Genomic DNA, 25,270 nt, shown 5'->3' with positions numbered 1-25,270 from the left:
TTAAATTTCTGGTTATATTGAAATAGACACTTTACCTCTACAAAAAAAATGAACAAGTGCTTCCCTTTCACCCAATTTCTTGGATTGGGCCTAAATTATTTTTTACATTTAAAAAACTCCTTCATTAACCATTCGCCCTTTGGGGATTTAGTCATTGTAGACCATTTACTAATGCTGTCCTTGAAAGTTAAGAGCAAAAACCTAGAATAAGAGCATGTGCAAGTAAGTGCTGTTTAACATATTAACTGCACAAAAGTTGTAAACAAACTTGAAAAACAGCTCCAGAAAAAAGGCTTAAAGTTAATAGCAGCAGCAGCCTCTTGCCATCCACAGAGAAGTAAAGACAGAACCTGAGGAACATCAAATGTACTGGATAGATACAGGGCAGGACAGAATTCCTGATTTAAGTACATTCCTCTGTAAAACAAGAAGAGAGGCTGTGTCCATCTGTTTAACTGGCCATTCATAGAATTCACAATTTTTTTTTAAGTCTCAAAAATCCTGATACTAGGCAACATTAAATTATTACATAAGAACCAAACCCTCCCCCCCCCCCCCCCCCAAATCTCACCAGCTCTACAAATGCTTTTTAAGTGAAGAATATATCAAATGTGATGCCCAGAGAGTCACAGTCTATGAGACATTGTTTTCTTAGCAGGACTGTTAGCAAATTCGACAACCTACTTTTCACCCTAGCTCCTCATCTCTAACCATGTATTTGTCCTTAGCCCTTTGAAATGTGTCTATACTTTTGCTTAAGTGAAAAAGAAGTCCATGCCACTTTTCAGTCCAGGGAGAGCCAATTTGTAGACATTGAAAACCAAAATGCAAATCCACGGAATTTTAACCCTCAGTTACAGATGGCCCACAAAGACGCAGAACTGAAAGGCCTTGGCAAATAGTGGTGAATGTGACAAAGAAGTCAAATGTAGCTTATTGGTGGTCCTTTGCTCCAGCACCCTGTCCAAATGTAGCTTATTGGTGGTCCTTTGCTCCAGCCCCCTGTCCAAATGTAGCTTATTGGTGGTCCTTTGCTCCAGCCCCCTGTCCAAATGTAGCTTATTGGTGGTCCTTTGCTCCAGCCCCCTGTCCTTCACGGTCCACTTCAAAATAAGTGTTTCATTTCAGCAGTTCAGACCTAAACCTGTCCAGTGGTCCGGGACCATTAGGAAATACTTGTCCATTGCTTCACAAAATCTAGTCCTGTACAGCTCTGGAGAGACCACAGTTGGCATTTTACCTAAAATTATGAAAGAGAAAAGGGAAAAGAAAACCGTCACATAAGTGATCAGGCAACTCACTTCAAAAGCTGTCCTTTCATGTAAACTGCATACCCCCCAGCAGTCTGAGCCACAACATAGGACAGGTCCTTCTTGGTAGGAGTTCCCATTTTAAAAGATGAGCTCTTGCCTAGAGAGATGTGTACAGCACAAAGGGGCCAGCAGTGCGCATAGATCTCAGAAGACTTCAAGTGTTAATTCAAAATAACCTTATTCAGAACCTCTGCACCACCCTCCCCGCCCCCGCCCCGCTTTTTTTAACTTTCCATTTTGAGAACCTCTGGCAATTTAACACAAATTAAAACTCAATATTTACTAACCTACAACTCCTTCTATTATTTGATCATTTTAGAAATTATGATAAAGTCAGAGATAAACACTAATTTTTTTGGAATTAAAAATGTATCCATTTTTTAAAATGTTAACTGATAAGGAAAACATGAGAATAGTTTAAAGAGAAAACAAAACAAAAACTGCTCACCTTGTCCTCCTAAAATTCCTGTTGATTTCACAACCATCTCAAGCTTTTTGTCCCATGTAAATGTCCGAATATAATCTGTTGCAGAAAGCAAAATCAGCAATAAAGTTTTATCAATAGATATAAGCAAAGGACACTAATAATTACTATTACTTCTACAATAGTTAACATTTACTGAGTCCTGACAGTATGTGATGTGCCCACAATATGCTAGGTACCCTCCTATGGATTTTTCCCCATATTATTCATAGGCCTTCATTTATAAGTGACTTTTTGGCCGGGGCCAGTGGGCACAGTGGTTAGAGAGTAGGCCCATGCACTAAAGAGTCATGAGTTCGATTCCCAGTTAAGGGTGCAAACCTGAATTGCAGGTTCAATCCAGTCGAGGTGCCGGCGGGAGGCAACCAATTGATGTGTCTCTCTCACACTGGTCTATCTCTCTCCACCCGCCTCACTCCCTCTCTTTCACTCTCTCTAACCATCAATTGAATAAATATCTTTGGGTGAGGATTAACAAAAAATAAAAATAAATGACTTTTTGAATGCAGATATTTTGGGTAAAGATAATAAAAATGGAAATGAGGGAATTGAATAGAGGTACTATTTATATCCTAGAATTTAAAATCTATTATTTTGAAATTTTTAAATGAAACTTGATAAAAATATTCAATAAGCTATTAGTAGACCAGGTTCAGTATAATCTTCAAATTTGACTCTGGTTTCAATCATGAACCGTAAGTGAGGTAGGCTTACTGACTTACCTATAATTCCAACAACCAGCTCATTGCTGGTGTCATCTCGCCCAACCAGCAAAGAATAATCTATAATGAGGTGGCTAGAAAGGAAGTGGGAGTCGCTGCGGATCGAGGCTCTCAGCACAGCTTTGGAATGAGAGCGGATATACAGAGGGTTGTCTCGGACCATCTTCAGGAGATTCTCATCCAGCAGCACTACATCACAACTCTCCTTCCCCGTATCAGTTTTCACATTTCTATTCCTAAGTGAGCCCTTTAAATCAAATACCTGGCAGAAAGAAAATTCAGTCACATAGGAGTTGCTACAAATGATTAATGTCATTAAAGCAAAAAGCCAGAAAGGTTCCCTATAGCCACTGCCATTATACACACTTTTACATTTAATTTAAAAACTTAACCTATGTCATTAAATGCATGCATTATAATTGTATAATACATAAAATACATGTGATATAATTACATCATATGAAATTAATACCAAGTACTCAGTTACAGAAACATTTCAAAAATAACTGACCCATTTAATCAACTTTAACATCAATAAGTAACTTCAAAAATACCTCACTGGATTGAAAGGCAGTTTAGAAACCAGATGCAAATATTCTTAGGAAACTTAAAAGTTTTGATTCCAAAACTTTATGTGATTACTTATGGCAACAGAGAAGCAACAGCCCACCTTGAGGAATTTTGGGGTAGTGGCAACGGTCAGGGATTGGGGACTAGACCAGTGCGGCCTGAAGTGTACTGGACAGACCGTTGCTAGTAGGTTGCTCCTGGCTAGTGATGATGTAATGCACATCAATTACACCAGGAAGCAGAGTTTAGTTCAGCAGCTGTTTTTCTCATATCATAGCAAGACATTCCCAATGAAGAAAGTAGTGCATCGAATTGCATTCCAGTACAAGCTCCGCATCTCACCACCGACTGGAAACAGTTCAAAGGCCAGCACTTTAAAGAGTACTTACTGTTCTGGAAAGGAGACCAACCTGGTTCTAGAAATATCTGTGACTGCCATAAAGTACTTCATTTCTGTGGGCCTTCATTTCTTCATGTTTAATACTGAAATGGCAGAAGTACATCTGCCTTCTAATTCTATAATTCTGTGTTTCTAGGACACTGGAGATGCTAAATTTTTGGACTAGTCTACAATATTCCTCTTTATTCTTCCCTTATAGGGTTCAACAAACCCAAAGTTAAATTTGACCAAGCAACCAAATTCTAACATGTACTATCCAACAAAAAGTTGTTCTCTGATTCATTATATTCACAAACCAGAAAAACAAAGGGTTCCAGTAGCTAAATGCTTTGCATCGTCCAACATCCTTACCTGTGCCATCTTTCTCCCATAGAAAAGATTTTCCATGACAAGGAGATCTAACTTCTTCTCAGTGTTGTTCTGAGAATTCTTATAACCAATTCTGTAAACTCCAAGAATTTTGGCTAATGCAGTGGGCCTCTAATCAAGAAAAAAATGAGAGTAAACTCTTATCAAAAAGGATTATTTGTAACTTTAATACCAATATCTGGGTTTTTCATGTTATACCCAATTACGATCTTTTCTTAATATGAACAGTCTGAGGGCCTTAAAAAAAACAACAACTTGAATCTCAGAATCAAGTAAAGCAGCAATGCCACTGAACATACTAGATCCTCTACATCCTCCCAAGGGATAACCCCCCACAAATGTTCAAATCCACAAGTTTTATTACGACAATGAATTTCCCCGGGGACTGCAATAAGCCATAAAAGGGAAAAGGATCCACGTGACTCCCCCATACCTTTGCCGGCAGGGTCACTCCTCAGCGGCAACAGACAAACCTGGCCACCGGCTCCTCTCTTTCTGCCTAAGGAACCCATGCCCTCATTTTTCAACACTTTTCAAATTTCTGTCTCAGCAAAATTACAAATTATTAAATGTTCAGCTATTTTCATCCAGTCTTGATGTTTTCAATTGACATATATATACTAATTAAATGCAACTTGCTTGAGATCTCTTGGCTCCTCAGTGGCAAGGTAGGAGGAGTTTGAAATCACTGCTATCCCATCTCTGCAGCACACCAGAGATCCAGCATGGCCCATCCACATCTTACCACAGAGAAAACTCTCATCAGGACCAGCTCTGAGGATGTAAAGGCCCAGTGACTCTAGCTATGGACCGAGGTTTGGGATGCCTACCTTTTGTTGAACAGCGTTTGTAATGTAACTGAAGTAGTGTGGTGCGAAGTCGAGGAAAGACTGCACTTCCAGACGAGGCATTTGCTTCAAAATGAATCTATCATCTAAAAGGCAGAAATCTCATGGTTAGTCAATCACATTATTCACTGAGATGATCTACAATAAATCATTCCAAAGATCCCAAATGACTTACTTGCTTCCTGTTTTAATTTAAGAGATATTTCTGATGTCACAGAGGAAATCCTCATCAGAACACAGTTCTCAAGTAACTGAAGGGTGGGAAGGGCGTCATGTAGTCAAGAAGCCTCTTTTGAAAGGACCACCCCTAAATTCATAGCTGATCTACCTTTTAAAACTAAAAAATTTTTAATAAAATTTTATAAATGTTTTCCTTTGTTAGCAATCCAATAAGTAAGTTATAAAAGCTCTTATCAAGCAATCTGACTGGATTATCTCCAGTGATTTCGCTTGGTGGGTGTGGAGAATGGAATGTGAAGTACAAATGTCACGGCCTTCTGTAAGCCTTAGTGAGTGAGGACCTCGGCCTTCCCACTCTCAGGTTAAATGTTTCTAATTTATCTTTCATCAGTGCTGAAAGATACAAATCCTTTTCTATTTTAAGGAATTTTTATTTATTTTTATTTTTAAAATAAGTTAATTTAATATTTTCCATTACCATTTATCCCCTCTATACCCTTAAATAGAGGAAAGGAGAGAGAGAGAGAGAGAGAGAGAGAGAGAGAGAGAGAGAGAGAGAGAGAGCATCGAAGTGAGCAAACAGCAATCGGCTGCTTCCTGCGTGCCCCATAATGGAGAGTCAGCCCAAAACGTGAGCATGTGGCCTGACCGGGAATCAGACCAGTGACTTGTCAGTGCACAGGGCAATGCCCAACCAACTGAGCAACACAGGCCAGGGTGAGGTACCTTTTGAATTTTCTGGAAGTGCTCTGTTATTTGCATTTGGAAAACTCAGGACTAGAGAGAATTTAGTACAAAGCTGATCCATGTTTGTCTCTAATTACACACCCTATATATGTATATTCTTTTCAATATTTTATGACACAGCATAAAGTATAAACATAAAAACAGAAAACTCTGTTTGCCAACTGACATAACATACTGCCTCAATTCAAGCCATTCAGGAATTACCTGAGGGAAAGAGAGATACCACTGAATCAGTAAACGACTAAAAGACTCACCTTCAGTCGCATAGAAGGCAGCCCCCGATTTGCCTCCTCGGGCCTGCCAGGGCGACGAGTGCGAAAGGGATCGAATGAAATCTTCTTCACTGCTGCCCAAAATCACTTCCCGCATCTTATGAAATTCTCCCGCATAGTAGAGCCGACAATAAAACTTGGCATTAGCATCAGAAAATTCTATAAACAAAAGTGTTAAAAAAAGCTTTTATGAATCAAAAATCTCTTTTACCTCTTGTCCAAATAACACACCTCCCATCAAACACAGCCATTTAATTTTCTCCACAATAGCGTTTTTCATGTTGTCTACTATATCCCTGTTTATCATAATCTTGTTAAAGTGATTTTTAGAGAGGATTAGAGAGCTCCTAATGACCACCCTTCCATATTCACAAAAAAGTCAAACATAATATAAGACCCATTTCTGACTTTATACTGGTTACTGTATTTTCATCATTGTACTTTTACATATTCTGGATAATAAATTTTTAGCATCCACATACATACACACAATTCTAGATACCTTGTCAAGACTCTGTGGCTCTAGATTACACAATAAGTAATTATTAAAACATTAGAAATTATAATTTAAAGGTTAAAAATTATCATTTCAATTAAGTGTAAAAATTAACTTTCTTTATAAGTGAATAATGTATATTTCATGAACGAGACTGAAACTAAATAAAACTACATCAGCACACAGACTTAATATTCAAGGAATAGAATACTTATCTAGGATGTAACTAAAAGCCTCAAATAATAGAGTTTGCTCAATTATAGTCCCTGGGCCTAAACCAACAACATTTTATCTCATACTTACGGAGCTCCACATGAGGATTCGTGAGTTGTTTCTTTTGTGTATCTCCTCCATCAACTTCATCTGAAAAGTTTAGTATCATTAGTCAAGCCAAAATTTTAGTTATCACTTCATTTTGTCTGTTCTTTCTCCCCTGACATAACAATAAAAACTGACCCTCTTTATCTTAGCCAAGTTGCTCTCATGCAAGCACTATATACAATTTTTATTGTAAAGTATTACAATTATAGTTTACAATAAAAATGTGTGTACCTTTTGCAAGATCAATTTTCAAATTAAAAAATAGAGACTTCAGGGTAAAGAATAATTTTGCTTATACTTCAGTGATTCCTATAATAGCAATATACTAACTCAGCTCTTACATCAAGACTTTCTATTCAGAGTTTATGACCAGTTTCCCCCATATGGGGAATAATACTTCTCCAATGGTTTGTGATTCTTTCTATATCATATACTAAGATATTTATAATACATAAAATATACTAGTGTCTTCTTCAGAGCTACTTTTGTTTTATATTTGACTGATCTGTGTGGCACACCTACTGCTAGATCCAGTTTAATTAATTACTGTAGATTAGGAATATTTTTAACATCTAGAATAAGTCGTCCTTGAAGTTTCATATTTCAAAATTATTTTTTCTAAAGCACCAAAGCCCTCTAAGGATCATAGCTCAATAGCCGTCTATAGAATACTAAACAGGTATCTTAAAATAATAATGAAGATTTATCATGCAGTTGCTATTTTTTAAATAAACTACTAATTCATGATCTAATCTACTGCCAATCTATTTGAGCCAGATGTTAAGTATTTTACTCAGTCACAATTACTCAACTTGCCAACACATACATAAAAACAGCCAGACAGTAAGTAACTGAATGGGTGTGCTTATGTTCCAATACAACTTTAGTTACAAAAACAGGTCAGCAAAGGCTGCTAACTCCTGGTCTAACTCCAGACTCAAACACAATCAGGTAGACATATTTCCTAACTATCAAAATGAAGGTGGACAGCAATAGCCTCAACCGTGCAGGGACTGGAAAAGAACAACTGAGGGGTTAGTGGAAGAGAACCATTTGAATATATACTGTGAGTTGCATTGAGACACATGTCCTACATGTGTAATGTCATGTAAACCTTGGGAGACATTGATTGCTTTTTGCCACTTTCCAGGTGGGGAAGGAAGGATTTCTGACTCTACCTCGCAGTAAGTGATTGCAATGACATCTGAAACCAGCGGACTCTCCAAGCGCCATGCTCTTCCACTCTACCACACTGAGTGTGAGGAGTGAGGGGCCCTGGTTTCAGCAATAAGAATCATCTACTTACAGCTCTAAGGAAATAAGCAACTAAACTATGTCAATCAAAGCCTAGAGTAAGCATGCTTGGTCTCCCTTTAACACACCTGGAGGCTCGATGCCTTGATTCTCTGTCCCCTCCTTGCCCGTCTGCCCGACCTGGTAGTAAGCGCTATCTGCCCCACGTAAGGTCTCTCTCTTCTGGGAGGAGAGATCAGGGCTTTTCCCTGCCGTCCCTCGGAAGAAGGACAACATTCCAGAAGCCTTTTTGGCTAAAAATAAGAGGCAACATATTAAGTACTGGTCACTACAGGTGGAAAAATTAAAATTTAACTCATTTCTTTATTTGTAGTAACTATTTTCTAAGGATAATAAATATTAGTAACACCAATACTTTCATTTGCACAGATTATTATTCCACAATTTTTATGGGTGGGGGGGGCAGTCAAGCACTCTTATTGACAGAAACAGAAAAAGAACAATGGTCAGATAGCTATGTATCAAAATGTGATAAATTCTAATAAAACCTTTGAAAAATATATTTCCAAGGCAGTCATAACATCTTAAGCAACAAGATTAAGTTAGGGCTGAATTCTTATAGCATTACAATTAAAACTAACTCAAAAAACATTATGAGCTATGAGAATTCAAAGTTAAAGTTAACATCATTATATCATTTGTGTTCTTACATTTTAACACAACAAAATATGAGTTTTTTTAAACATTTTTTCAGAAAGTAGGTAGTATGGGATGGCCAAAAATATTACTAAAGTTTGCTCTATACTTTTATTCTTAGTTTTGAGCTTAATACTTATGATCTATGAGCTTAGTATATATGATTTTAATCTTGGACATTTACAATCTACAAGATCCTTATCAAATGTTAGTCATAAAGTGCTTACTTCAGGATGTTAGAAATCAGAATGGCCTCCTTTATATCTAATCCTACCTTGTTCCTTGCCAACTGAACTTCAATTCAAGGAGGGGAGTTGGGCAGCCATGTGAACAGCCCCAGGAAATGCATGATTTGTATAAGCCGACGAGGACAATGCGCATCACTTTCTCAGTCTCCTTTGCAGGGAGGGGTGGCCATGTGAAGCAGTTCTAGCTAATGAACCTGAAGGGAAGGTCTCTGCTTTCCTAGTGAAAGGGAATGGCTGCAGCTTATACCTCCCTTCTTTCTGCCTCAAATAAAGACGTTAAGTGGAACATTTCCAACCATGAGTAAAACTTAAGAGAATCGTAGAAAAACTAACTACCCCTATGCTGTCATGACAATGGTGACTTGCTAAACCACTGCCAGCAACTACCTACCTGCAGACGTTATTTTAGAAAAATAAACTGTCATTTGTTTAAACCCCAATAGCCATGAGTTTTCTGTTACTTGTAGTGGATACATTCCTAACTGACAAAGACCCAAGTTCAAATCCCAATTCTCCACTAGCTGTATAGTAATCTTGAACAAATTGCTTAACTTAATTTAAACTTCCTTTTGGGAAAATGGGGATATGGTAAATAACTCTTATTTGGTTATTGCGTGGATTAAAGGAGATAATACATAATAAGTTCTTTGCACAATGCCAACAACACTATAAAACAACAAAGATGTTGCTGTTATATTTCTTAGGTTGTACACTTTAACCTGAAAGCCTAGGTGGGAAGGCAGGTCCTGCTGGCTTTTGCATAGACCTAAGAGTCTCTAGGAGTTCCAAAGTCAATAAACAAGAATCAAAGAATAGCAAACTATGTATAAAGGAGGATATACAAGAAATTTTCAGCCCACATTGTATATCAAAGACCAGAATAAATTCTTGCCCACAATTACAAACAAAACTAACTCCTTCTCCATTTGCAATCTTACTTGGCTGTGGTTCTGCTTCTGCCATGCGGTTTGTCTGTCCTCCACTGCTCTCAGGTACTCTAATGGGGCTGCTGCTCTTTGGTCTGCTGTCTAAAGTACTAAAAATGAAAAAACAGAAGAAAAGTTGGTTTTACACTATTCAGACAGAAAATAGCAAGTACTCTGATTCCTGCATTAATCTACTCCCCACCTACCTCTCTCACAATAGCATAAATCTAATTCATGACTTATATACACACAGGGTAGAACATGGAAAAAGAAGTCTTGAAATGCCTATTGGACTTCAGAAAAAGAACGTAAAATAACTATAAATATGCGTGGAAAAATATGAGAGCATAAGTTTTAATAATATTTTGCCCAAGTCCATTAGTGTTATATTAGCATCTATAAGTCAATTACAGAAAATACCAATTTCCCATTTCTCATGCTAGTCATCATAATATATAATTCAAATAAAATTCTGTCACATTAGTAAAGTTGGAAAACCTATTCGAATAAGAATAAAAATAATGAACCTATGACAATTTCGGTCCAAATGTCAGAATCAGTTTGGGGGATATTGTTTTGTTTTAACTATTAGGATCTTTAATTATTATGGAAAGTTCACAAATATTTTTAAGTTATAAAGACAAACAGTTGGTTACTAATTTCACGTTAATATTTTTTTAAATGAAAACAAAGAGAATTAAAAATGTTAAAAGTTTAAAACTGCAGTATACATTGAGCTTCTATGGCAATCATCTGAACCAGCGGTTCTCAACCTGTGGGTCGCGACCCCTTTGGCGGTCGAATGACCCTTTCACAGGGGTCGCCTAAGACCATCCTGCATATCAGATATTTACATTACGATTCATAACAGTAGCAACATTACAGTTATGAAGTAGCAACGAAAATAATTTTATGGTTGGGTCACAACATGAGGAACTGTATTTAAAGGGCCAGCAGGTTGAGAACCACTGAACAGTATCCAAAGAAACAGTTTAAGATCTTTTGCTACATATGAATTTTGTCCTATCAATTATTAGCTAAAATATAAGTGTGTATCCTAGAAACGTTCATATTGAAAAAAGTGAATTATTATTTATTGAGAATTTAGAAAATGATGGCACAGCCACATTAGAACAGACTCCACTCAATCGCAGGTCACCTGGTGGTGGGAGGCCCTTCTTCGGCACTGTTCCGCGGGCTCACTTTGGACAACTCCTCTAAGGCGTTCCGGTATTCTTTACAACTTAGGGTAGAAACAGGTTGAGAAATGTTAAACATTAAGCCCTCCTTTTAAAATAAATCATATAGTTTCACATAAGCTTTGCATTATGAAAACACAATCATTAGAAGTATCTCTAATGAAACAAACACATTTAACTAACCAAAGTTATCAAGTAGAAACTTCATGAAGGTCAATGTCTTCAGAGAGAATACAAAATACAACCCAACACACCAACCAGTATCAATATCCTAAAAAAGACTGTGAAAGCCTGCATACTAACACTTAGCAAACACTTGTAGGGGCTCAAAGCTGACTTAAAAGTATGAAGCTTCAGGGTTTAGATAATAGAGAGGGAAGGAACTTGAGAGCGCTTTTCTAGTTAAAGGTATTGAACTTTACCCAGAAAAATTTTTATGTTGCATTGGCCGAAAAAAAAATCCAACTCTTGGACTAGAAGTCTGGGGCCCCTGATTTAGATTAAAGCAAATGTCAGGGAACAAGAGCTTCTTTAAGACCCATGATAACTGTGGGCACATAAATCGGTTAAGGCATAGGAACAGTATTACTTTAAGAAACATCATCTGCTAAGTGTGGGAAGCAGGAAGGAAACGAATGAAGAGTATAAAAAAAGATACTCAGATGAAAAATGGCAGATACGTTCTAAGTATTATGTCAATAAGTATATTGAAGGAAGGGATACAACAGTTACATACTATAAGACAGAAAGTGGTTAGAGGATAGAAGGATTAGTAAGTAACTTGCCTAGTATCCTATAATACCCTGGCTGGGTAGTTCAGTTGGTTAGAACACTGTCCTGATAAGCCAAGGTTGCAGGTTAGATCCCCAGTCAGGGCACATACTAGACCAATGAATGCATAAATAAGTGGGACAAATGAATGTTTCTCTTTCTTTCTCCCTCTCTCCTCCTTTTCCCCCCTCTTCTCTCTCCCTCTCCCGCCTTTCCTCTAAAATCAACAAAAAAATTTTTTTAAAAATGAATCATCCTGTAATTAGTTGGGTAAAGAGTGTATCTTCAGATACAATGAAAATAAGCTACCTCACCCAAAGAGTATACGCTTTTACTATATCTCATCTTTTGCTCTAGTCTATGTGACAGATATCAACAGTAAGGCAATTAATAAATATACATAAAATATAAAAATATAATCATAGGTGAAAAAGCCCTATGAATAATACCTGAGAGCAAAAGCAATGATGGAGCTGGGCTCCTTCTCACAGACCGCAATGGGCACCCGTTCGTGTTCATACATTAAGTAGTGTTTATCTGGATCGCTGTTCAAGATTTTCAAATACATAAATAAGTAAGAACAAAATTAGCAAAAAATCAAATATACAATTAACACATTGCAAGTAAATCTCAGGACAATCTTAACTACACACTGCCCGATTATAAGAACATAATTAAGTAAAGCCAAAATGTATACAAAATTTGTATCAAAGAGCTAAAGGGGGGAAAAACGAAAAAAAAAAAAAAAGAGCCAAAGAAAATATATCAAAAGAAAAGTTTTAAAGGCAATTAAAAATGATCAGAATTAGTTTTCAAATCAGAGGGCTCAGAATAGTCACTCTAAAATAAGCTTTTCCACACTAGCAAGACTTTAGACCATATTTATCTCAAATAGGGTTTACAATGAACAGCAGAAGTGTAAAAGATTTTGTTCTACTATAAGCTTGAAAGAAAAGTCTGCTAGGAATTATGGAAACGTAATACTAGTCCAACAAGAAATAACAACTTTGCTCTCCTATCAGCATGTGGAAACTCAATGGTGTTTTAACCCAAATCTTGCTCCCCCAACTTCCACCCGAAACCCCCTACAGAAACATTCATTCATTTGTCTGAGAACTAATGGGCTAGATACACAATATTAAGAAAAACTATTACTAAACATCTAACTTGTGCAAGATGTTAACAGTACAACTGTGAAAAAAATAGGGATGGTAGAGTTTATAGTACAGCAAGGTAAAGAAACAAGTAATCCTATAAAAAATATAATTACCGTCTGTGATAAGTGCCATGAGGGAATCATCAGTGTATACAACAAAGAGACCTACACTAGTTGGGGCAGGGAGCTGGGGGGAGGGTCTACTAAGGTTTTCAGAGAAACAATGTAGAGGAGTTAATGACTAAGAAGAAAGTAAGGGCATGTGCATCAGCCATAAAACAAGAGGGACCATAACCCTGTGAAGAAACTAAGACATCTGAGTCTAAAGCAGAGAAAACAGCACCTTTACACACGACTATTATACAGGGTGGGGCAAAGTGGGTTTAGAGTTGTACGTGAAACACAGTTTATTCTTGTATTATTTATTGTATTATTCTCCACATGAACAACTGTAAATCTACTGTTGCCCATCCCTGTAGAAAGATTACTGTATCGTGAGTCTCGGCTTGTCTCTCTCCCGAGACTGTGAGAACTCCTGAGAGAAGTTTAATAAACACATAATTCAGTTAAGAAAAAGTCCTTATTAAGCAGCATCTGACAACCAAACAGGTCAATGAGCAGAAGAAAAACAAACTCTCACAGCCAGTCTATATATTTTCCCACTGTGAGCAAGCCCAGTACAAACAAGGTCACATGAACACTTCATGGGCCATTATAATTCATTACCCGTTAGAAAAGAACCGTGTCCCAGTAACTTATTGGATCAATAATATCATCCTTGTATATAATCAGCAATATGTTTTTAGGATTATGAGATGTAGCAATATATCTTAAAATATATAAACAATTATTTTCAGAACCAGCATCTTAAGCATTAAGCAACATTAATTAATCCCTTTTCATCTATTCATCAATTATATAACAATGGTGTTGTACAAATTACATTATACCAAAAGACATCTTTTACTATGACGAAATGTATTTTAGGGTTGAGAAATACAAATATACAGTTAAGTAAGCACATTTAAATATAGAGAGAGTAAATCTAGGTAGATTTTTTTAATGAAGTAAAAACAAAACCACTCAACAGCCACTGTCCATTATAATACTCACAAAGGAAACGGAATGGGGTTATAGCTGTTTCCTGGAAGCAAATTTGCAAAGATGGCCTTCATGGTTGATTTTTCCTTCACCTGGCTGTCTGTGGATCCCAGCAAATGTCCATCAAACACGTCTAGGATGAAAAATATTCTACTTATATGTTAATATTCTAGAGAGTTTTAAAAAAGTATAAAGCATCATCAATTTCATTTTTTTTTTTGGAACTCAGACGTAGGCACACAATAATTACCAATGATGGTGTAAATTTCCGATCTGGAATAATTATTATAGAATGAATCAGAAAGCGGCAATGAAACATACACAGCACTGACTCCAAGGGGTTCACTCTTTTACACTTTAACATTTCTGACACTGAGATCCACCTACAAGCGATGGCAGAGGCCAGGCAGCAGTCACGATGGAATTACTGCCTGAGCATGAACTCGGCTCTCCATGTTGCCACTTCAACTCAATTCTGTGCACTGTGGCTATTACACATGAATTTAATTGCACCTAAAAAATTATTTTTAAGGTATGCGCTACAAGGAAGTAGTTCCTGCTTAAATAGAAAGCAAGGAAGGAGAGAAGCAATGCATAAATTTGCTATTAGTGCAATACCTATTTGTTGTTGGAGAAATGGCTGCAATTTTTCTTATTTTCTTACAAGGCAACAATCATGTGCTTTATGGAACTTAAGAAAATAATACCCTCAGAAGGTAGATAAAGCTGAATAATGTTTTGTTATTGAGATATTTACATGTCACATAGAAAACTGAAGAGGTGACAAGGTAAAAAAACTATAGCTAAAAGAGCATATTCAATAGCATAAAATGTGTAAATTCTAAGGCAGCAGTTCTCAACCTGTGGGTCGCGACCCCTTTGGTGGTCGAACAACCCTTTCACAGGGGTCGCCTAAGACCATCCCGTATATCAGATATTTACATTATGATTCATAACAGCAGCAACATTACAGTTATGAAGTAGCAACAAAAATAATCTTATGGTTGGGTCACAACATGAGGAACTGTATTTAAAGGGCCAGAAGGTTGAGAACCACTGTTAAGGGATAAGAGAGCATTGTGTCAAAGCATTCAGAGTGCTTTTCTCTTTGGGATGAAGTGCAGGGAAAGTGACCGGAGCTGTACCTTCGGAAACGCTGGCTGAGTCCAGTTCCGGCGGCCCTCCCGCCGCCGCCGGCTCAGGCATCGCTTCGGGGGGAGTAGGCAGCTGCAGGTGGACAGAGCTGGTGGAGCTCTGACTGGACAGGTTGCTTAGGAAGCGGTCCTCTGCAGAAAAGCACAGCTTAGATGAGTCATGTGGAAACATGAAGTCCATTTCTACCTGATCGCAATGCTTTTAAAAAGCCAACTCACAGTTTTACTTCAGAAACCAAAGTATTTCAGCTTCCTAAAAATTAGGCCATTTTAGTGCATATTTTAGATATGGGTACAAAAATTCAGACAGGCTATATGACTTAACTATGATCAGATCTTAACCAAGTCGGACTCCTACCAACATTCTTTGCAATAGACCATAATGCAAAGTTATGTTTATTAATTCAATTTAATAGGGAATGAAATTATTACACTATTGGAAAAGATTATATGCCACATTCTCAGGGGGGGAAAATTCACTTACAGTGGGGTCTTGACTTACGAGTTTAATTCGTTCCGTGATGGAGCTCGTAACTCAAATTACTCGTATGTCAAATCAAAAAGTGAACGAGTGAGACACGTGATGCTGGGCTGATGTTGTGGTGTTCACTGTGACGTTCGCTGTGCCAACTAGCGGTGGGGTATCTGAAGCTGGCTCGTAACCTGAATTTTAGCTCGAAACTCAAAGCAAAAAATCGGCCGAGAGATGGCTCGTATCTCGAAAAACTCGTTAGTCGGGACACTCGTAAGTCAAGGCCCCACTGTAATTATAATAGAAAAATGCAAAGAACTATATGAGCTGAGCTCTTGTTCTACAAAGATGGTATAAGTAAGAACCTACACAATTTGCTAGGATGCCACCAAGTTATTCAATGAAATATTGTGAAAGACAGCTAAAATCTAGAAAAAATTTTAGTGACATAAAAACCTAATTAAACTTTGTAAGACTTTTGCACTGAAACCTGGGGACTGACTTTGGAACTAGCAAAGCATTCAGTCTCCTTTTTCCTTCTTGTTCTTCCTCTAACAGCTGCCTTCTCTATTTGTTTATTTTGAGCTCCTAATTTCTCTCCTTGAAATATACTTTATAATAATCTTAAACTGATAAAGCTACAATCAAAGTAACTGTCAAAATTAGCAGTAAAAAACAACCACTAGACCAGTGATGGCAAACCTTTTGAGCTCGGCGTGTCAGCATTTTGAAAAACCCTAATTTAACTCTGGTGCCGTGTCACATATAGAAATTTTTTGATATTTGCAACCACAGTAAAACAAAGATTTATATTTTTGATATTTATTTTATATATTTAAATGGCATTTAACAAAGAAAAATCAACCAAAAAAATGAGTTCGCGTGTCACCTCTGACACGCGTTGTCATAGCTTCGCCATCACTGCACTAGACTAATAATAATAATGTCTTTAAATCTAATGGCAGGTGATCACTAGGCTCAAGGACCAACCTTTTTCTCCATTCGGAAGCCCTGGAGAAACATTCCGTGGAGGTGCATCCACCGTACTTATCTGTAGAGAAGAAAACACTTTGTTCTTAAGGGAACACTAAAACTTTTAACCAAGTGAATCTTAAGCTTTCTGGTCTCATGACCCCTTCAACTCTTAAGAATTATTAAGACACTCAGCTTTTATGTAAGTTGTATCTTCTAATTTTACCTTATTAGAAATTAAAACCGGAAGTTTCAGGATATGCATTTATTAATTCATTTAAAAATTACAAACCCATTATATATTAACATAAATAACATATTTTAATTAAAAATAGCTCTTTTAAAAAAATTGGTAATAGAGGCATTGTTTTTCATTTTCACAAATACTTGAATGTCTAGCTTAATAGCTTAACAGGTTAAATGCAGAAGCCAGAGATGAAACTCACCTTTGTCTTCTGTCTGACCAGAAACTTTTCCCTTCTCACTTGCATATTTACCCACATCTGCACTCCCTTTCTTTCCTTCCAACCTATTTTAGAGGTCGGCACTTCCCTCTATCTGTCTCACCTGAGTCTTTCTTTGCTCATGGAATATCTTCTCTCCCTCTGTGTTCTCACCTTCTCCACTGCATGTAAATAATGCTATTATCTATATATATAAAAGCCCAGTGACTGAACACTGGAACGACCAGAACACTATGTCGACCAGACACTATGATGCGCACTGACCACCAGGGGGCAGATGCTCAACACAGGAGCTGCCCCCTGGTGGTCAGTGCGCTCCCACAGCAGGTTGAGTCCCATAGGCCACGCCCCCCCACCAGTGCATGAATCCGTGCACCGGGCCTCTAGTGTCTATCATAAAACAAAACCTGTCCATAACCCTTTGTTTCTCTCCAGCTACCAGGTCATACTTCCTCTTCCACAGATCATTTTTTTAAAGCTTCATGTTCATTCTGTCAACCAGTGGTTGTTGGCACCAATTCAATGCCAAAAGGAATCCCTGATTTGGGGTTTGGTGAAGAAAGAAACTTTATTCAGTGGAACACAGCTCAACTGTGATACAGCATAGCTGGAAACAGCATGGCTGTGGAACAGCGTTGGGGTGAGGCAGCCCTGGGGCCAGGCCCCTCCCCAGCCATACAGCTCTGCTCTGCTCTGTCTGCTGAGACATCTTCAGTGGAAAGGGAAAGCGCTCCAAAATGACATTGTCTTACCTTGCTTTCTTCCCCCTGTCTCAGTCTTCCAGGACTTGGAGGAACTGAAGGCCGCTTTCTACCCTTTTCCTGCTGGAAAAGGTCTTGCAACCTACAGTTAAAGGAAAAGAAGGAAACAAAAAAAATGGTTTTGCTTCTGATATGCTCAATAACGTTTACAAATTTTCTCCTTACAGCTTTGAAAACACCGTAATTAGACTTTCCTGTTTCGACTGCAAGAGTTTTAAGATTGTAGATAACTAAGACGAAGTTTTTGTTTTATTTCTAGTCAACTAATCAAGAGCTGTTACTGATTTGACTATAGATATAAAGAAACAGCAAGTTATTATAAGAGACAGCATAACATAGTATTAAAAACATGGGCTTTAGAGACCAATACATTTGGGCTCAAAGCCCAGCTCTGACAATTAGCACCTATATAACTTGAGCGTAACCTTTAGTCTCTGAGAGCCATAGTGTGCTCCTCTGTAAAACGGAAATGGTATATACATTGTAAGACTCACAAGACCAAATAAGAGTGAATGTCCATCTAGTGTTTATTTAGTGCTTAGCGTAACCCAAGTGCTCAATAAATGAAAGCTATACTCATCTAAATGAACATTTAAATAAGCACTAAAGGGAAATATTTCCCAAAATAAATATTTCAATACAGGAATACGATATACAATGATTCAGATGAGATTCAATAAGCCCACACACTATAAGTATTTGAAACAACATTAAAGGCTGTTCTCATTTTTGTTTTCTCTTTTAATTTTCACAAACTACCTAAGGATTAGCATATATATTTTTTAAAATATGAAAAAATGTGGGGGTAATAGTAGTGACAGAAAATAAATGCTTCAACAAACTGAGAGTAAACTAAAACATCCATAATTAATAAGGACACTTAAACTGAAGACATCATGGCAGAGCCCGTTTTGCAGTAACAGTAAAGACGCACTGGACGCCCAGTCCCACCTGCTATTCCAGGCCTGGAGCACCTCACAGAGGCTCTGCTTCTTGGCAATGAGGGACTCGAAGACTGACTGCAGCTGCTGAGGGGCATCCACAGAGGAAGACATGAGCCTCGCCTGCACCTTCTCGATCCAGTTCTTGAACTCGCCTTCTTCCATCTACGAGAAACAGGAACAATCCAGCCCCGCCATCTGAAACATGCCCTAAAGGCATCGTCCAGTGAGTTAATAGTTAGCTTTTGGGTTTCTGTCCAAGAAATGAATTACCTCCTTCTGTGCAAAGATATCTTCCATTTTTTCCTCTCTGGTTTTGCTAAATGTGTCAGTTTTCAAAGATGCAAGTCTTTCATCGATGGCAAGATATACCTGTGAAACTCTAACAATAGAAAGAATGGTAAACACTTTATAAAAGTGGAATCAAATTTTCTAATCTCACATAAATAGAAAAAAGATGTCACACACAAAACTTTTAATGTTTTATCTAAGTAAGAATCCTATACCATTTTGCAGAACAAAAAAGACCTGAAAAGATATACATCAAAATTTTAACAGTTGTTATGTCTAAAAGGGCTTGTCTTCTTTTTAAATACTTTTATATATTGTCTACATTTTAATTTTTTATACCAAGCATATTTAACATACAATTAGAAAAATGCCATTATCTGCTTTCAAAGAAAGATAAATGAATAAACTTGATCTTTAAAGTATCTGTAGATTATAGGTAGTTCTGAACAAAAAAGAAGATCAAAGAAACTAAAACTTACTTTTGAAAAAAGTCCTTTAAATCCTGAAGAAGGGACACTTTTAATGGGGCCTGGCGTTTAATGAATACTTTGGGGAGTGGAACGCATACTTCAAGAAGCCTAATGGGAGAATAACTGAGAGAAGAAAACACAAGTAATAGTAGAAAAGTGAAAAATATGTTAATATTTTGAGTAAAGGCATATCATAATGATCAAATCCTATGAGGCATAAGAGATAAAGTTTCAATAAAATGGTCTTTTAAAACAATCATAAAAATATTGAAGACCACTTTCAGCCATTATAAATATTCTCCCCAATTTTGGAAGCATTTGGTTTTGTTTTTTCACTGCACCATGATGCCATCTTTTATTCCCCCGGCGGCCACTCTCCTGTGCTTCACAAACAAAATGGGAGGAGACATCCTTCCTACAGGTGGCTCAGACACAGGTATTCACCACCTTCCTGGCTCCCGAGGATTCTTCAGGAGTCTGTCCACCTAGTAAACACTCTAGCCCACCTAGGCCCTAGGTTCACGGCCAGAAGGACTTGCTTAAAAAAGGAAATAAGGTCCAATTACAGCAGGTCCTCGGGTTACGTCCGTAGGAGGCGCGACATGATTTTCGCCGTAAGTCGGAACCCACCTACATAAGCACCTACGTCACTCACAGGGAGCACATACACAGCAGTAATGAAGTGAACAGTAAAAAAAAATTTAGAAGATAACAATTCCTGACCTTTACTTGTGGTAAATTAATAATAAAAAACATAAAGCACATACGTCGAAATGACGGAACTTTTTTTAATAAATGGTAGATGGCGGCGTAACCACGAAACGATGTACATTGAGTCCAACATAATCCAAGGACTGTCTGTACAGATATTTCCTACTATGTGTCAAATGTTGTTTTAGGTGCTGAGAATAAAGCACTACACAAGGGCCAAAATTCCAGCCCTCAGGATTTAGATTTGAGTAACAAATGTGACAAATAAATACTTAAAATATGTACATCAGATGGTAAGTGCTATGGAAAAAAATAAAGCAGGAAATGCCAAGGGTGAGAGGGGGTCAGGGCAGGTGAAATCTGAACTAAAACATGCAGGAGAAAGGAAAAGCAGGCAGACAGCTAGGGAGCGGGAGGTACAAAGAGAGAAGAGCAAGTGCAAGGCTCCCAGGCAGGTGAGGCAACAGCAAGGTGAACAAGGGGAGAGCAGGAGGAGGTAAGAACAGGGAGGTACTGGGCAGCCAGCACATGTAGGAGCTTACAGGTCCATAATGGATGCTGGTTTTCACTCAGGGTGAAATAGACACCCATTAGAGGGTGTGGCCTGAGCTGATTTTCATTTAATAGGATCATTCTGACTAGTTCATATCATGACTCCACCGTGTGCTAGCTTTACAAGTGAGCTAATATACGTGAGAATAATAATACCAATCTCTTAGGTTAAGAAGTAAACAGAATAATAGCCCTGGAAGCTTAGCACAAGAGTATGGCCCTCTGTATCAGCAAAGGTGGAGGAACACATGCCACCAATTAATTCAATCTAGAACTAGTGGAAATGCTACAAAGCCTTCCAGGGAGTACGTGAGTGCGTAGAAGGCCGCTCTGACTTCTTACCTGAAAGATGCCACCATCTGGTTATAGGAGAAATACTGGTGATAATCATGGTGGATGGAGTGCCCGCATGGCTCAGCATTGGCTCTACGAGTGTACTGGTGCCCATAAAACCTAAGCTCAAGGTATTTTGCAAATGACATGGACCAGGATTCATTGGAAAGAGCAACAACTGGTGTTACCTGAAATTTAGCATAAATCATTTGTTATCTAATCACATATTAAGAATCTCTTTTTAAAAAATATGTATTTTCTTTTTTTTAATATAAATCTAGGATATTCTGACTACAAAAACTTAGAAAAAGAAAAAAATGTTAAAAGGTGGGTGGAGTTAGGGATGACTGGGAAGAGCGGCATCACCAGTAACCCAACCACCAATATCAATATAAAAATTATTTCCTGCAGTTAGTTTCATAATCTTATCTTTTTTTTTTTTTACCTAGCAATGGACCATAAATATGTTCCCACATCAAATACTCTTTTACTACTTGATTTTTAATGGCTGCAGAATATCCCATTATGTGGATATATTAACCAATCCTTACTGATGGGCATTTAAGTCATTTACAAGTTGTTCTTTATTTTGATGAGGCTCTAATAAACTTCCTTGTATATAAATACGTATACATACCCATAATTATCTCCTTGGAATAAATGAATGAAAGTAGTATTCAAAGAACATGGACATTTACAGTCTTTGCCACATTTTGAAAGACTGTTTTCCAAAACAGGACTCCTAGTTTACACAACCTCGAACAGGATCCGAGTACCAATTCCCCACTCTCTTACCAATGCCAGGAATTACAAACCTTTGAAATGTGATTTCTTAAGAACAAAAATAGAAACACACCTCACTGGTTTTTACTTATACTTCTTTGATTACTAATATGCAAAATTTATTTTCACAAACTACTGGCCATTTGTATTAAGTTGCTTTATCATGCCTTTTGCCCATTTTTAAGTAAGACTGTGCCTGGCCGGTGTGGCTCAGTGACTGAGCTTGGACCTATGAACCAGGTCACAGTTCAATTCCCCGTCAGAGCAATTGCTAGGGTTGTGGGCTCAATCCCCAGTAGGGGGCATGCAGGAAGCAGCTGATCAATGATTCTCTCTCATCACTGATGTTTCTATCTCTTTCTCCCTCTCCTTTCCTCTCTGAAAACAATCAAAAAAAAATTTTTTTAAGGTAAGACTGAATATTGCAAGGAATGATATCATGGCTGTCTGCTTGCTACTGCAAAAGGAACTAACCAATTCTGCCCTCCTCAACCACTGACATCAGTGTAGATCAGACTGTCAATTTACCTGGAATTCCCACATGTGCCTTCCAAAGCACACTCCAAAATAAGCCACTAAAGGTACCAATGAAGTTAAATTTGGCACATGCTCAATGCAAACAATTTGGATTAAAAGTATATATTAAAACCAATATTGACACCAAATACTTCCTCTGGAGTTATAAAATACACACACACACCCCAAAGGAAAAAGACACGTTGTTCTTTTCTTAAGAATGTACGTGAAAAACCAGTGGAGATGAATTTAAACATGGCCTCATCTGTAGAAATGTGGCTATAGGCTCCAACTTACACAAACATCCCAGCATACAAACAGCTACCAGTCTGTCACCTCCCCTAGAGAACAAGGAGTCCTTGTACATTGCTCTTTTTCATTCCTAGGGCCTAACATAGTATCGGGAACATAGATAGTGCCAACTCTGTATTTGCTGAATGAATAAACAAACATAACTGAGAACTGTCAAGACATAATCTCCATATATTTTACTAGACAAGGTACCTATATTGTTCATAATGACCGATAAATTCTAAAATAGAATCTTCAAGAAACAAACATGAAATGGAACATACAGCACTAGAAGGTAAATAAATACGAGCCCAATGACAAATAACACATTCAACATAACAGACCACCTTCCCTCACAAAAAAGAACTATACAATAAAGAAGTAAATACCCTATGAAATATAGCCACAGGGTCCATTTACCTGTTTGCAGATCCTGCACCAGGAATAGGTGAGAATTGTATGTTGATATCCAGGTACTGGAGAATCCAGCTCCTTCAGGATGATCTGCACACAGCCTTGGCCATGGACAAAGCGCCGGACATGATGCACCATGGGAGTATCACAGAACATGCTAGGACACTGGTAAGAAGACCTTTGACAAAAAAGGAAGTCCTCACATTAGCCATAAAACTGAAAAGCAATGTGTAATGCATAATACAGTCAAATCCACTGTCGAGAAAGTGCAGCGTCCTCTCTAGAGTAAGAATGATTGGTGGACCGTCTGTGGGTCTCCACTTAAAAGCACTGCTTGGGCCGATAGCTGAACATCCTGCCTTCAACTACAATCCATTTGGTAAGCACCTTCTATGTGCTGAGCATTTCTAAAACTCCTTCCATTTCTGGAGCTTGTTATTCCCTATAAAGGGGGCTGGTAAAGATCAAATTACTTGCTCTTTGAAATATAAATAGCAGGTGATAGCACTAAGGCTTAACCTGAGATCCTATGCTTCTTTTGCTTCTCACTGGAATTACTGTAAAAACACAAATCCTAAAAAAAAAAAAAGTCATAGGGTTGGCAGGATAATTAGATGGGCAAAGATCTGAGGAATGAACTGGATAAGACACCCCGGATACTGTATGGAATAGACTACTTCTTTGCATGTGGCATGAAAGTGAAGGCCACGCTACAACAAACTCATGTTTATGTTTTAGGTTGAAATTCCGGGCATCAAAAAAGCACAAGTGGAACATAAAGTGAAAATATATTCTTACCTGAAACAGTATCTCTCTAAAAATATTCCTAATGTAAGATCATTCTTTCCATAAAACTCCATTGTTACAATCCTAAAGAAAGAGATCACTTTTAGTAACCTATCATGAGACTTAGCACACAGCAAAGATTTCATGAGACACACTGTCTACTAGATGTGCTTATGATATAGTACTGATGCAGGTAATATTCTCTTGTTACAGAACAGGTTTTGCCTCAGCTGATAAAATGAGTTTGGACTAGCTACACTTCAGCATCTTATCCACGCCCAGTCCATTAGTATCTTATGAAACTATTTAATCAGGATGATTATAATATTAAATGAGTACACGTCTCTTTTACAAAGCCATAAGCCCTGTCAACACAAAATGGGATCCTGTCTCCTGCTCTCTAGTCCACCCTTACTGAGCTTGGTGAACCGCAGCTCAAATTCCTCCAGGAGAGCCATTCCTCACTTTAATTTATAAACGCCCACAGGAGGTTAGCTGACCAGTGTGGAAGCCCCCATCTTATTCAATCCTTGACCTAAGGAGTCCAGACACCTGGAGAGAACATTCCCTGCCTCTCTCAGCCCGTCACCTGCTGATACTAGAAGAATCCCTGGTCTCACTGGCAGAAATAGGTGTTTCTGGTGTCCAAAGTGAAGATATGAGACACATTTTGTCATGGAAACAGTGCTCCAAAAACAAGCAGTTACGTTCCACAGTATTTTTAAAATTAAAGATAACTATGTAATAACTAGGCTTTGGGACTATCATTTCAAACAAATCATTTATATATAAATATACTACAGGCCCAGTACATGAAATTCCTGCACTGGGGTGGGAGGGGGGGTCCCCTCAGCCCAGACTGTGCCCTCTTGCAGCCCTCAGGGGATGTCCAACTGCCGCGGAGGCAGGAGAGGCTCCTGCCATCGCCGCTGCACTTGCCAGCCGTGAGCCCAGCTTCTGGCTGAGCAGCGCTTCCCCTGTGGGATCGGGCTGAAACTAACTCTCCAACATCCCCTGAGAGGTACCAGATTGCAAGAGGGCGCAGACCAGGCAGAGGGACCCCAGTGGTGCACAGATCGGGGCTGGGGAGAGACATGGAGGTTGGCCAGCTGGGGAGGGACCGTGGGAGGGCTCCAGGGTGTGTCCAGCCCATCTCACTCAGTCCCAATCAGCCAGACCCCAGCAGCAAACTAACCTACCAGTCAGAGTGTCTGCCCCGGTGGTCAATGCACGTCATAGCGACTGGTCAACTGTCTGCCCCCTAGTGGTCAGTCCATGTCATAGTG

At 38.3% G+C, this 25,270-nt stretch overlaps 1 protein-coding gene across 9 annotated transcripts in view; it reads right to left on the bottom strand.

Moving 5' to 3' along the window:
* Positions 1-559: 559 nt before the first annotated feature.
* PIKFYVE (phosphoinositide kinase, FYVE-type zinc finger containing) overlaps positions 560-25,270 on the bottom strand; it is a 74,057-nt gene continuing 49,346 nt past the window's right edge. For 6 of the 9 annotated variants that reach the window (XM_070421994.1, XM_070421996.1, XM_070421995.1 and 3 more), the window contains 21 exons: positions 23,997-24,068; positions 23,205-23,376; positions 21,204-21,382; positions 19,608-19,721; positions 19,111-19,219; positions 18,848-19,002; positions 17,888-17,978; positions 16,690-16,750; positions 15,219-15,359; positions 14,086-14,206; positions 12,266-12,361; positions 11,006-11,089; positions 9,859-9,956; positions 8,105-8,269; positions 6,705-6,764; positions 5,888-6,064; positions 4,689-4,792; positions 3,841-3,969; positions 2,520-2,781; positions 1,762-1,836; positions 560-1,240 (listed from right to left, as the gene is read on the bottom strand). In XM_070421994.1, coding sequence (XP_070278095.1) covers positions 1,125-1,240; positions 1,762-1,836; positions 2,520-2,781; positions 3,841-3,969; positions 4,689-4,792; positions 5,888-6,064; positions 6,705-6,764; positions 8,105-8,269; positions 9,859-9,956; positions 11,006-11,089; positions 12,266-12,361; positions 14,086-14,206; positions 15,219-15,359; positions 16,690-16,750; positions 17,888-17,978; positions 18,848-19,002; positions 19,111-19,219; positions 19,608-19,721; positions 21,204-21,382; positions 23,205-23,376; positions 23,997-24,068 — 2,581 coding nt within the window. In that variant the 3' untranslated portion in view covers positions 560-1,124. The remainder of the gene's footprint in view (positions 1,241-1,761; positions 1,837-2,519; positions 2,782-3,840; positions 3,970-4,688; positions 4,793-5,887; positions 6,065-6,704; positions 6,765-8,104; positions 8,270-9,858; positions 9,957-11,005; positions 11,090-12,265; positions 12,362-14,085; positions 14,207-15,218; positions 15,360-16,689; positions 16,751-17,887; positions 17,979-18,847; positions 19,003-19,110; positions 19,220-19,607; positions 19,722-21,203; positions 21,383-23,204; positions 23,377-23,996; positions 24,069-25,270) is intronic. The other 3 variants (XM_070421999.1, XM_070422001.1, XM_070421998.1) reach the window with 3 other exon arrangements.

The sequence above is a fragment of the Myotis yumanensis genome, unplaced genomic scaffold (assembly GCF_028538775.1).
Source record: "Myotis yumanensis isolate MYYU_CA2020_CCGP unplaced genomic scaffold, mMyoYum1.0.hap1 SCAF_8, whole genome shotgun sequence".
NCBI classification, from domain to species: Eukaryota; Metazoa; Chordata; class Mammalia; order Chiroptera; family Vespertilionidae; genus Myotis; species Myotis yumanensis.
This window is presented reverse-complemented; position numbering and strand designations above follow the sequence as displayed.